Source organism: Chelon labrosus, assembly GCF_963514085.1.
Source record: "Chelon labrosus genome assembly, chromosome: 13".
Classification (NCBI taxonomy): Eukaryota; Metazoa; Chordata; class Actinopteri; order Mugiliformes; family Mugilidae; genus Chelon; species Chelon labrosus.
Window position 1 is genome coordinate 24066894 of NC_140346.1, and position 14326 is coordinate 24081219.

The window sequence follows — 14326 nt, forward strand, 5'->3', positions numbered from 1 at the left end:
GCGGAAGAAATAATTAGATTCAACGTTTTTTTGTCTGAAGTGGAATCGACACGATCTTCAAAAAGTAAGTAGAAACGCAGACTTTTACTTCTGAATGAATCCGCCAGGCTGCAGCGCGGGTTTTCTCCTCAGCCGCGCCGACTCCCATAAGGAAGTGCCCCCACATGGTCTGGAAGGAGGAAGAGTCGTTCCCGGCTGATGCAATAAAACAAAAAGAGCCGCTTCAGTTCTCCCTCCAATACCGGGCTGCACGTTTTTTAAGTAGTCGAGTCGCAAATAACGATCCACAGTGTGGAACCGCTTTACGCGCGTCCGTGTTGATGTTTAGTGATGTTTAAGGTTTGAAACAGCTAGACGCAGCTGTGCGTGGGGAGAAACATTGCCTTTTATAGCGCCACGATCATCACCGTGCAGGAGGAGAAGTCTGCTTGGCCTCGTTTGAACCCACGCTGTAAATAAATGCAGATCTTGCACACTTTTGCATCAGCCTTATTAACTTTTAAAGCCTTTAAAAAAAAGTTAGGATAAAAATAAGAACGTTAAGTTGGTTGATTTAGCCGTTTTAAATAGTGGAAGATGCGTTCAGTGTCCTTGGGAAACTGAATGTTACACCCACCTTTTGAATTGGATTTCATTAAACTCATAAATAGTTTTATCTTGTGTGCGCAAATATCAGAATAGCAGCAACACAATCCACCGAAGAGTCTTCCTTTTCTTCAGTATCATTTTTATTCAGGCAGGAATTGGTTAAAGTGGAACTTCCCCTTTTTCTTTTTCTTATTTATTTAATTATTTTTTTGAAACCGACAACCACATGTACATTTAGTGAGTTATCGCTCTGCGTAATCTCTCCTCCTGTTCATAATCCTAATTCAGTTACATGCCCCAGTCTGCTGTGCTCAAATCACCAGGTTTCTGTGTTTCATAGTCCAGCAGTGGGCAGCTACTGGAAGTTGTAGTTTTCTATCTGTCTGTTTACAGATGTTGACAATGTGATAAAACCGGTTGAGATGCAATCACAAAACTTTCACAAGCGTGCAGCTCAGATAAAAATATCTGAAGGTGGATGCGATCTGACCCACGAGTCCAAATTGACCCGAGGGACCGAGGGGCCGCTGACCTACAGCTGTACGCCCGTGTCCCACTTTTATCTTCATTGTCGGTGTGTTTGTATCTCCCTACATGAATCCTTTTTATTTGGTGTATGTGATAGATAGTGTAGCTGGATTGCTGGTATTGTTTTAACCTTACACTGCAGGGCTGTCAAAGTCATTTTAGTCCAGGGGCCACATGCTATACAGCCCAAGTTGACCTCAAGCAGGCCAGACCAGTAAGATAACAGAATAGTAACTTACAAGTAACGACAACTCTAGACTTTTTCTATTTGTTTTAGTGCAAAGTAAACAAGTAAATTAGGAGAAGAATTTAATTTCTTAAGTAAAATAAGTTTAATTTGGGCACATTGCTGTGTGCTTTATAGTCCTGGGTCTCAGCGTTGTGTTCTGTCCACTTCTCTTCCTGAAACAGTGGGCAAATTAGAAATAGCAAATTCATGCTGCGGGCCAAATTAGACCCTCTGGCGGGCCGCTTTTTGGCCCACGGTCCGTATGTTTGACACCTGCGTTATACTGCGTGTGTGTGTATGTCACGTTCACAGATATTGTCGCAGGAAGTTTGGGTTCGTGTACCTGGCAGGTCTCAACTGTAAAAGATGCAATCTCAACACGAAGGCCAAGTACAAATATGGGCGTGTTTCGGGTGGGGTCCGTGTGTTGCTACACCTCGGTTCATTGAAACTACCTGGAAATGGAAAAAAACCAAAACAAAAACAGCAGAGTAACTTGGGAAATGCCAATGACTGTTAAATCTTCATGTTATTGTTGGCTAATCTCCAGCTTTGTGTACTTATTCATTAAAGAAAAGTTAAATACAATCTTTTACCTTTTCTCCCTGAAATTGCAGAAACGGTTTAGGAAAAACGATTTGACACAGTAGTGTCACAACTGTGTAGGATGCAGTCAGTAAACTTTACGGGTGAGTAGAGAGATATTAACCGCAAATGTAGGTGTGTCACAACACAATCTTGAGGTTTTAACGCTTGGCAAGGAAACGCAGTCTGAGAAAAAGATTGAGGAACTTGGTTCAACTTTGAAATACCGCTAAATATTACTACCTCTGACTGTTTTTTACGCCCAGCTAAAAACACACATGATTTAATCACTGCATCCAGTCAGTGAAAGCGTCCATTAGACTGCTGTCGTGTTCATCCGTGCTGCACTCTGCATCTTTTTCTCACTGAACTTCCTCCAATAAAGAAGTAGACGATATTGATACCGGAGGACGGAAGTCACGGCGTAGCTGCTGTGTCTCCTGTCACTGTGACATTTATGAGTTGTTTGCATGAATTGCAAAGAGCAGAGCGGGGAAGGGACACAGTGTCAACACCGGATCGCTCCCAAGCCTCCAAGGTCGCGCCAGCTGCGCCCCCGCTGGGGGAGTGTCTCTGACGCAGCGCTCGATGTTAATCCGGAGTGTCAACATCTCGCAGCCCGCATCCTTGACGGTGCTATTATTGGCTGGGCTGTGTGTGTGTGTGTGTGTGTAGGTTATGCACACTGAATAGATCCGTTATCATAAGGGAAGACACAGATGATTGATGGAGCAGGACATAGACTTGGAGCTCTGCAGTATCAGTTGTGTAATGATTTGTTCTGTATGTAAATATAAATTATCTTCAGACTAACACATGTAATGGCCCACAGCTGGGAATTTAACTGCTATAAAAAAGGTGATATCAGCTCTAAGTGACTATTTATCTGATCTATCGTGAAAGGAATCCTTTTTATTTTGAAGTCTGGTTGTTTTTGGGATCATTTGTTTCATTTTTTTTAGTTTAAGACTCACTTTGTTGCTTGGACAATTAAAAGATAGTAGCAATTTTGTTCCTTTTGGGTGTTTTTATTTGTCTGTCTTTACTTTTAATGTCCCATGGTTGGTATGTCCTCTAGAGGAATCACCAAGGTCTGAATCTGTGGACAGAAAAGTCTGTTTGCCTCGTGTAATTTGTATATTTTACGACCACCCTCACGTGGCGCTCCGTTTAGGCCGTCCGCAGTTGCACCACAAGGGCAGGCGGCGGTTTTTGCCGTGCTGCGAAAGACCCCTCCCAAACCAAGTGTGAAGTTTGGCGGTTTCAGACGCGGCTCTTGTCGTTTGTTGTCTTTCTTTTTAAGTTCTGGTGAAAAAGCTGCGGTTGACGGCTGTTGGCAAGCTTTCCTCTCAACGTGCAGGTTTAAACAAGTCGGGTTGCTCTGTTGCTTCAGGTGAAGGGTTTCCCAGACACAGGGATCGGGAGCAAACACACTCTGGTCCAGTATGTGAATGTCACACACATTTTGCACGTATTGTTATCTTTAAATTTCATTTACCATAAACCACTTTAATTCTGCCCACTGATAAATGTCTTATTGTCATTGTGGTTCTGTCCTCCTGCACAAACAATGTCACCGCCAAAATAAAAGTCATCTCAAAGTGCAGAAGTGTTTTGCCTACGGCTGAATAGCCAAGAACATGTGACCGACTGCCGTTCCAAATTTGCCCCCCGAAGCGTCCGTGTGTCACACGCGGGCTCCGCGATTGGTCGAAAAGGGGGCAGGGTCCCCTCCTGCCCCAACACTCCTCTTTTAGCTCGGCCTCTGCTTGTCACATCACGTGCACGTGCATGCTCCGGTATGTCTCTGCATTTGGCACTGAACATTTTGCTTTGTTTATTTCCTTTCTGGCTCGTGGCAAAAGTTCCGTTGCGCAAGTTGCAGGTGCATATTGTTTAATGTCAGACTTCTTTTGACATTAGCGACACTTCTGGTTTCAGCTTTTCTGCTTTCGCTGGGATGACGTGTCTGGCTCGTACTGTCCGGGTCACTGCAACCCCGTCAAAACACAAAACTGCTCAACTTCACCATGAATATACGACAGGCTGAACTGTACGTTGCTGGAACTGTATTTCAGCTGTAAAAAGGTAAAACAGTGTAATCAGGTTGTAATTTTCCAGCTGTCTCGGCTTGAAAGCAACGAGAAGAGCCCCCCCTGGCCTAACGTGGCTGTCGTCACAGCTGCTCCTGAGGCCATGTGATGTGTCACTGTGCTATTTGTGAGCCGGACACCTGAATAGGGTGGTACTCTCATGAAGGCATCTTTGTCACATGTCAAAGCAGTGCTTGTAAACGCCTCTCCCGGCTCCGTTCATCCAAATCTGACTCCAGAGCCGGAGAAGGACGAGAAGGGAAACCGATACGCAGAAGCAGTTGAGCTCCGCGGAGGAAGCAGGGGATCATATTTTGGACTGAGCTTTAATAGTGAGTGTGTGCCTGTATGGGTTTCTGCTGTGCTGGTTTAGAAGAGGATATGAAACGACTAACACGTGGCACACCGCTGACAAAATACCGTTATTTGGCAGATAATGTGGGTGTGAAATAGCTGAGATCATCATGGTTTGGTTTATCGTCTTTGTTTTTTGCAAAATCTTTGCAGTGTGTAAGGATTATTATCAGGGCTGATAAGAACATTTTCAAAGTGAACGGAACAATTTGAGCACATACTCAAAACTGATCCTTTGTTTTTATTTCACAGCTTCCGTAAACAAGACTAAAACCTGTCTACTGAGTGGAAATACTTTGCGGCCCACATTTGATTTGCATAAAGCCTTAAAATAGAGCCGTAGTTTTTGCCCTTCAGCATTTTTTTTTTTTTAAGACGCTTGGCAATCTCAACACTCTTGTTAATCCTGTCTTGCTTTAATCAGCAGGTATTATTCACTTGAACCGCTCCTGCACTTCCAGCCAGGATGATTCTGGCGACGTTAAAAAGCGTCGGGAAGCAGCTCCTGCGGGTGAAGGTGGTGGACTGCAACGCGGACGAGTCCCGCCTGTCTCGATGCCTCAACACGTTCGACCTGGTGGCCCTGGGTGTGGGGAGCACGCTCGGCGCCGGCGTCTACGTCCTCGCCGGCGCCGTGGCCCGCGACGGCTCCGGGCCGGCCATCGTCCTGTCCTTCCTCATCGCCGCCCTGGCCTCTGTCTTGGCCGGTCTGTGCTACGCGGAGTTCGGAGCGCGCGTCCCCAAAACTGGCTCGGCCTACCTCTACAGCTACGTGACGGTTGGAGAGCTGTGGGCTTTCATCACAGGCTGGAACCTCATACTCTCTTACGTCATTGGTGAGACACCTTAAATAAAGAAGGAAGGGGGGGTTAGCTGTTGTTAGTTATTTGTAATTTCGTCAGCTTACGTGAATACTTTGCCCTGCACAGGAACTTCCAGTGTGGCCAGGGCATGGAGCGCAACCTTCGATGAGCTGATTGGAAAGCACATTGAAGATTTTTGCCGACAATACATGACCATGAAAGCCCCGGGAATCCTGGCAGAGTACCCAGACATATTTGCTGTCTTCATCATACTCACTCTGACAGGTCAGGAACAGCTCGGATGTCCAACTCATGTCTTATCTAGTTTTTTCGTTGCTTTACATCGATTTCTTTCATGTATCACACTCATTTTATGTTAACGGCTTGCAGGACTGCTCGCGTTCGGAGTCAAAGAGTCGGCCATGGTGAATAAAGTATTCACCTGCATCAATGTGGTGGTGCTGGTGTTTGTGATCATCTCTGGCCTGGTTAAAGGAAACCTCAAAAACTGGAGCTTGGACCCTCAAGAGATCCTCAACAGCACCGCAAACCTGACCTCTAAGTGGGTGAAATGATCTCATTTATAAAAATGTATAATGTGCCAAGAGATAAGCCAGAGGTAGTATTAGCAAATGTTTCTTTCCATTTCCAGTATGTCTGAGTACAAAGAACTAAAGAAAATGCTCGGTGATGGCGGTTTCATGCCTTTTGGCGTGTCTGGAGTCCTTTCTGGCGCCGCCACCTGTTTTTATGCCTTCGTTGGGTTTGACTGCATTGCCACTACAGGTGAGGGGAGTACACATTTAATTGCTAAGCACAAACGCAAGCTCTGTCCTCTGACAAATCCGGTTACGTTTCCTCCCCCAGGAGAAGAAGTGAAGAATCCCCAGAGGGCCATTCCTATCGGGATCGTGGCCTCTCTCCTCATCTGTTTCGTGGCGTACTTTGGCGTATCCGCAGCCCTCACTGTGATGATGCCTTATTATATGCTGGACAAGAACAGCCCTCTGCCAGTGGCCTTTAAGTATGTGGGTTGGGAGGGAGCCACTTACGCAGTGGCTATTGGCTCCTTATGTGCTTTGTCGACCAGGTAAGTGTCTCCTCAGCATGAGAGAGGACTTGGAATTGTTCAGCATGCTGTTTTTTTAGGAATGATTAATTCTAGTACATTAAGAAGCAGATTTTAATATGTTTTCCTTTTTCACTCAGTCTAAGGGAAGTTGTACACAGATCAGGCATAACATTATGACCACTGACGGGAGAAGTAAATGACATTTACCGTCTTGTGATGATACAGTGTTCTGCTGGGAAACTTTTGGACCTGGCATTCATTTGTGTGGATGTTACTTAGACATGTAGCACCCACCTAGACCAGACAAGGCACCCCCCACCTCATAGCAATGACACTCCTTGATGGCAGCAGCCATCCCCAGCAGGATGCAGCCTGACACAGGCACACACACAAAAACGCTTTAAAAACAACTAAAAAAAACATGAAGAACAGCACAAAGTGTTGACCTGGCCTCCAAATTCACTAGATCCCAAACTGATCAAGTATCTGTGAGATGATCCACAGAGGCCCCTCCCCTCAACCCATAGGACCCAAAGGCCCCCACTAACAACATTGTGTTGCCAGACACCACAGGACACCCTCAGAAGGTCCATGTCCATTCTCCAATGAGTCACAACTGTTTTGGAGGCACAAGGGAGACCTACACAATATTAGGAAGGTGGTCGTAATGTTATGGCTGGTCAGTGTATGTAGTATTAAAAACACTAATAAGGTGCAAAACAAAAAAAGTTTAAAGTGCACATCATGTTGGAGACAGAATAAGTGTATGGACTGGATATCTGTGCATGTGTTTTTATCAACACAGTGTGTTAGAAGTGATTAATGAGAATATTTACTAAGAAAATCCCTACACACTTTGCTAACTGGCATGTTTGCCCTTACATACATCTTTGGGGCAAAAGTATGTGGACATCTTTGGCCGTTGGGCCATTTTTTATTAATTTTTTTTAACTTAACTCAAGTTAATGCTACTACACACATTATTTCAGACGGCAACAAGCTTCCAGCTTCATGGCAATCATTTGCGGAAGTCTGTACATTAACCCATAAACATTTTTATGCCGATTATATCAGACCTTATCACCCAATATCAATGACTAAGTGCTAGTAGTTTTTATTAAGTATTTAAAGGAGTGGTCTTTTTGAGATTTAGTGTAAAAAAACAAAAACGTGCAGTTACAGTAAAAAGCTCCTGTGCTTATTATAATATCTAACTGTGTGCATTCCCTTGCTCGGCATGCTTTCCTCTCTCTCTCCCGTACTAGTTTACTCGGCTCCATGTTCCCAATGCCCAGAGTGATCTGGGCCATGGCAGAGGATGGCCTGCTCTTCAAAAGTTTGGCTAAAATCAACCCGCGCACCAAAACCCCGCTAATAGCTACAGTAACATCGGGTGTTGTGGCAGGTGAGGTCACCAGCTAAACTCACTAACTGGCTGGGGTTCTGGTCAGGACCCCGCAAGACTCTCGGTACACGTGTCCTCAACGCAAGAGCTCAGAGCCCAGTTTGGAATGCAGCATAACGAGAGTCTTCTTTAGCTCCTGTAACTCTAGCATCCTTAGGGCTGCTTATTTGGGCTGAGAAAGGTTGAGGCCTCGTGTGACACAGAGTTCTCAAACAGTTCTATAAGTTGTAAATCTGTGCCTCCTCCTCCTCCTCCTCCTCCTCCTCCTCCTCCCTTCATCCTTCATCCTTGCCTTAGTCTCCTTGGCTCCATGTTTCCGCTCCCTCGCATTATCTTTGCTATGGCTCGGGACCGTCTGCTCTTCTCGTGTCTGGCGCGTGTCAGCGAGAGGAAGACGCCCATCATCTCCACCATGGTGGCGGGGCTCATGTCTGGTAGGTAGCCTGGAGGAGGCCCCGAGGCAGGAGTGCCCCTTTGTGGGAGGAGGACGGTGGCAAACTCACGCATGGCTGGAAGTAAATTCAAATGTACACCTAGAAAATGATTGCCTTATTTATAAATATTACTTAAATTAAACACAATGTCTGTTTTATATCTTGGTGAATGTGTGCATTTTAAAGCTTTGTCCTGACGCTGTGTCTTATTTTTTCTTCCCCTGTGTGCCCTGCAGCTGTGATGGCTTTCCTGTTTGACTTGAAGGACCTGGTTGACCTCATGTCCATTGGCACCTTGCTGGCCTATACTCTGGTGGCTGCCTGCGTGCTGGTCCTCAGGTAGTTTCTCTGCGCATACGAGTCTGGCAGAACACCACTAGAGCCACTTGGCCAGGCGGAGAGTCTAGTCAGACCAGTCAGATTAGATGCGAGACTTGCAGGGTTCAAGCACTGATACATGATAGCAGGAACTATTCGCACTTGAGAAGAAAATGGAGTCTTATTAGGATGTGTATTTATTAGATAGGGACCTATTCTATTCAGACAGCAATAGGCGTAAATATGCCGCATTATAGCAACAGTGCTAATTTGCATCCTTAGGCAGGTAACACAAAAACATGATAAGACATAGGACAGGACAATCAGAATAAGAGAATTAAGTGCAATAAGTGAATACAACATTTGCACAATTTCTACAAGTTGAAAATAATTTCTCAAACATAATTATCTGGGAGCTCCTGCAAGCTTTACTAGAAGGTGTGAGCTTTGTAATAGAAATGCATATTAGATTACCCTAATGAATGATTTGAATGGTTTGATTTTGTGTGCAGCATGTCCTCAGCCTCTCGTGAACTCTAGTTTAGGGACACCACCTGTAACTGTGTCTGTTCAAACGTCTGCAGGTACCAGCCTGAACAGCCCAGCGCTGCCTACGAGATGGCCAACACCCAGGATGAACCTGAACTGGCAGATTCCGAGGGGAGCGTTGACATCCTGCCACAGCCGGACGACCGCTTCACTATCAAGAATCTCCTATTCCCTTTGAACACCGAGCCGTCCCCCCTGTCCGGGTTCACTGTCAACATTTGCACCGCCACACTCGGTAAGACCGAGAGCTCCGTGCAGAATGGGTGAAAGCGGCTGAATAATTCATCTGCTTCCGGATCCGTCTCACGCCATCTGGTTTCCTGTCTTGTTTTTTCCCCCCACCAGGTGTTTTGGTGTGTGTTTTCAGTGTTGTCGCGGTTCAAGGAGGGATGGCGCCCTGGTCTCTGTCTATCCTTGCCATTCTCGCGGTCGTCTGTATGCTTGTCACCTTAATTGTGTTCCGACAGCCGCAGAGCAAAACCAAGCTTGCCTTTAAGGTTAGTGTGTTGTTTGGTACTATTCCATAACTACATGAGCAAAGCGTTATATGTGTAAAATTAGCCATACTCTTTATTATTGCTCCTAACCTGGACATCTTTTAGCCCAACGGCTACGACTGATTGTGTGCACATGAGTTAAGTCCATGAATGAAGTTTACTTTTCATTGTTATTTCAGGCTCCTTGCCAGTGCATTTTTAAAACATTTTCACGATGTAATGAAAGGAATGGAACCCGCCTGGAAAACAGTCTTAAATGTTTGGCGTGCCTTTGAGATTGATTTGTGACATGAAGTTGTTCAATAAAATCAATTAAATAAAATGGGCATTTGAGGGAATGCCTTCTGTATAAAATGCTCAAAATACAAATGCGCTGTTAGCCTGGAAGCCAGTCCGAACTTCCGATCACTCCGTTTTGCCGGTCTTTGTGCAGTGATTAGGTAGCAGCAGCGTAGTCGTGGCATAGACTGTATATAAACATGGACAATGCGTCCCCATTTCCTTACACTGGCCAAACTGATGCTATTTTCCCGGGCATAAGACTCGCTCTGCTCTACCTCCACCATTTACAAGGAAATGTTGGATTATACACTGTCCTTATTTATTAATTTTTTCCTACTCTTACGGAGCAGTTGGCATGGCAGCTGGTAGTCCTCATGAGGTCAGATCCAGTTTCTGTAGCGTCAAATTACAAACTAAAACAAAACGGAGAGTTGAGTACAGTGGTCCCTCGTTTATCGCGGGAGTTACGTTCTAAAAATAACCCGCGATAGGCGAAATCCGCGAAGTAGTCAGCTTTATTTTTTTACAATGATTATAAATGTTTTAAGGTTGCAAAACCCCTCACTACACACTTTATACACTTTTCTCAATAACTTGCAAACATACCGCACTTCAGTCACACTGCCAGCGATCAAAGATACTGTATATGTAAATTTGGCAAGCTGAACGCATTCTGTACTGTACAAGAGACACCGTACGGAGGAGATTGATTGACAATGGTCTACAGTCCCTTAGCCAATCAGGACGCAGAAAACAATGCGCTGTAAAAAAAAAAAAAAAAAAAAAGCATGCCAAATTGCACTAAAAAAGTCCGCGAAACTGCGTTATAGCGAGGGACTACTGTATACATCAGAATTATGCTACTACCTAAAAACCATCCTTGGAAAAAAAAAAGTTTGACATGTATTTTAGAGTTTGATCAAGGTCCCATCCACTGACATGGAGGGGGTGGAGCTTATGATCTATACTGCAGCCAGCCACCAGGGGGAGCTCTACTTGCTCTGGCTCCACTTTGAGGAGCTGTTCCACCGTCCATCTTTATACAGTCTATGAGTTAGGCGCATCACCTGAGCACTGTAGAGTTACTGGACTCAAATTCTGATAAGAACTGAGATCGGCTATACCATGGACCATTTGTGTGAATGATTGTGCCTATCTTTTCTTAACGTCTCATGCACTCTGTCCTCAGGTTCCCTTGCTGCCCGTCGTCCCGGTCATCAGCATGTTTGTCAACGTGTACCTGATGATGCAGCTCGACAGAGGAACGTGGCTGCGCTTTGCCATCTGGATGGCTTTAGGTACTTTTCGCCAACAATGACAAACATTCTGTATTCCTGTTGTTAAAAGGGATTTGCGTGTTTTTGCATTAACGCGTTCGCACCATTCGTAGGTTTCGTAATCTACTTCGGCTACGGCATTCGCAACAGTGCGGAGGCAGCGCTGAGCAGCTCTGACATCTACACGCCCGCGTGCAGGATAAAAGGGGAGCCGATGGCGACGGAGAAGGAAGCCTTCCTTCGCGACGCAGCGAACTCGACGCCAGACAATGATGACGAAGATTCCTGAGGAGGTTCTCTGATCTCTTCTAGCTTCTAGTACATGAAACACTGACTTGTTTTCTAAAATAGCTGCAGGTCCAGGAGACACATGGAGACTTTTATGCATCCTTCCAATCGGAGTGTTTAATTGTTTCCTAGTTCTAACCAAAAGATTTTAACGACCTTTTGATGAAAGCTAAAAGGCTAATTAGACGTGAGAGTATCTTTTAAATGAAACAATATGAACCTGCAAACATTTGAAAACCAACATTTCAGTTATAACTATTTTACTGTTTTAATTTTTTTTATTTTTTTTTTTTGGTATGTTATGCAATTTGAAATATTGACGGCGACAAAGCACAAACACGTCTGTCGTTAAACTTTATTTAGTCCCTTTAATCGACAGAATAACAAAATAATGGTCCAATATTTTACATTTTACATTTTAATTCAAAATTAGTTTTCATATGTTGGTTGTTTACAGAAAAAAAAGTATTTTTTTTTTTTTTTTGAACAAGTGCCTTTTTGTTTGCCTCTGAGGTACAACTATGGAGTTTTATATCAATCTATTTTGTTACTAAGGACAGATACAGAAAGTACAACTGTGGCTGTTTTAACAGCATTAGCTATTCAGCTCAGAGAAATACAGCGTGGTGCTAAGTATTGACCCGCTACAGTACTGTATTATCAGTATATCTCCACGTGGAAGCGTTAATAGACTTGCCTTACAGCTGACTGACTCTACACAGCATTGTCTCCGTCAGGGAATTGCACTATTTGAATCAGCCAAAGAAAATAAAAAGCTGCTAATATGAATCGATATATATATATATATATATATATATATTTCAGGTGCCTTTTTATCAAATGAATGTCACACCTTTAGAGAATCAATATATGGCTGGCCTTCTGAAATACACATATATTGTCAGGATATAAAGTGCACGTTTAGGAATTTCCCCTAAGTGGATGGCTTTTCAGCTTTTAGTTCACATACTTCTAGATGAGGTGAAGTACAATCAGTCTGTGACACGCTGCACAACTGTGGTTTTCGCAGGAATACAATACTCATGTTTTGCTTTTATTTTGAAAAGACAAAGCTCATGCTATACATCCAGGAACTTTCCGCACCGGCTGTAACCGTGTACCTCGAGCTGTACTCCATCTGTTGGTCGGGCATGATTTTACTCACCGCGGAAGCCGATTGCCAGCGTTTGCGGGTCCACAGGGCAGCTAACGTGACCGCGTATGTGCGTTGCAAACTGCAACAAGGTGGAAAAATCCCTGTTGAAAAAGTCCCTTCTTTTTTTTATTATTACTATCCTGTATTCACCAGTGAGCAGGTGCATTAAAATACACTACGGTGCATTTTTCTTTCTCTATTTATTTGTCAACCTGACGACTGACAACTGACACTTTCTGTCCACGTTTCTAGTAGTAGCACCAAAGATGCCATAAATACTAGACGGCCTTGTAAATAATCACAGAGCAGTGAAATGATATTGTGCTGTGGTAAATTCTTTTTTTTTTTTTTTTTTAATCTATCAGCTAGTTCCTTTTGTAAATAAATGCATTATATGCTGGGATACGTCCAAAACCGTTGAACATGATCACATATAGCTTTAGTTCAGGGGTCTTCAATGTTTTCCAGGCCAAGGACCCCCAGACTGACGGAGAGATGTAGTGGGGCCTCCCTATTTATGTGTATGTGAATTTAAAGACATTTAAATTTATGGAGAAAAAAAAATTGCGACCACCCTGCAGTACCTCTGCGGACCTCCTAGGGGTCGCGGACCCCCTGTTGAAGACCTCTGCTTTAATTCTTTATTCTAAAACCAAGTGCATTATTGTCTTTTTAAATGGTAAATGGCCTTGCTTTTATATAGCGCTTTTCTACCTATTGGTACTCAAGGCGCTTTACAGTCACAGACACATCTACCCATTCGTTTACACAAGCACACACGCATTCACACCCCAGTGCCACGCACTGGGAGCAACTGGGGGGGTTCAGTGTCTTGCTCAAGGACGCTCCGGCATGTGGCACATTCCGGGGATTCGAACCGCTAACCCTATCTATTTGTTACATGGGCAGTAATATTTTACTGTTTGCTGTAGTTACTTGTCAGGAGGTAGCATCAGGGACGCCGTCTGGTTCATGTAAACATTTGCATGCTGCGCAGATATGTAAAGTCTAGATGTTCTAGTGCTGCTACTTTATAATGTTCAGTGTATCAGCGTGGTGAAGGCAGACCGTTTACCCTGTGTTGTCTTGATGTTGGTTTTGGTTTGTATAGTTCCTGCTGTAAATAAATGATGTACAAAGTTAAAGCGCAGATTTCGTCTTTTTTTGCCCTATATGTAGACCGAACAGCCACAACATTATGACCACTGACAGGAGAAGTGAATAACATTGACCATCCCGTGACAATTCAGTGTTCTGCTGGGAAAATTCTGGGCCAGGCATTCATTAGTTTGGATGTTACTTAGACATACTGCACCCACCTAGACCAGACCAGGCACCCCCACCCCATAGCAATGACACTCCTTGATGCAGGGAGGATGCAGCCTGACACAGACACACACGCATTAATGCTTTAGGAAGAACTGCACAAGGTGTTGACCTGGCCTCCAAATTCACTAGATCCCAAACTGATGAAGTATCTGTGGAATGAGCCACAGAGGCCCCTCCCCTCAAATGCCCCCCCCACTAACAACATCCTGTTGGCAGACGCCACAGGACACCCTCAGAAGGCCCATGTCCATTCTCTGATGAGTCACAACTGTTTTGGAGGCACAAGGGAGACCTACACAATATTAGGAAGGAAGGAAATTTTAATTATACTCATCCCTCTGTGTTACATCTGTGTTCTCCTCTTTATTTCTTTTCCTGTTTTTTTGTCCTACTTCTGTAATCTTTGATTTTTTTTGTATTATTTTGCAAAAAATACTTTTATTTTCATTTTCACATTTCTCTGTTTTAATAACTCTGTGATATCTGTCATGCCGGTATGTTTCTTCTTGTTGCTCCACTTGGATGGATTTCAGTTTCAG

General features: G+C 44.2%; 1 protein-coding gene across 2 annotated transcripts; it reads left to right on the forward strand.

Annotated features, from left to right (window-relative positions):
• On the forward strand, window positions 1-13934 carry LOC311498233 (high affinity cationic amino acid transporter 1-like). Of its 2 annotated transcripts, none has more exons than XM_084558743.1 (12): window positions 1-64; window positions 4802-5213; window positions 5307-5465; window positions 5571-5742; window positions 5833-5966; window positions 6048-6270; window positions 7518-7657; window positions 8328-8430; window positions 8994-9193; window positions 9304-9455; window positions 10927-11035; window positions 11128-13933. In XM_084558743.1, the coding sequence occupies exons 2-12, from the start codon at window positions 4844-4846 to the stop codon at window positions 11301-11303; spliced, it is 1938 nt and encodes a 645-aa protein (XP_084414869.1). In that variant the 5' UTR covers window positions 1-64; window positions 4802-4843; the 3' UTR covers window positions 11304-13933. The 2 variants fall into 2 exon arrangements, with proteins under 2 accessions (XP_084414869.1, XP_084414870.1); XM_084558744.1 differs by having other exon boundaries at window positions 40-64; window positions 4805-5213; window positions 11128-13934.
• Window positions 13935-14326: the final 392 nt, after the last annotated feature.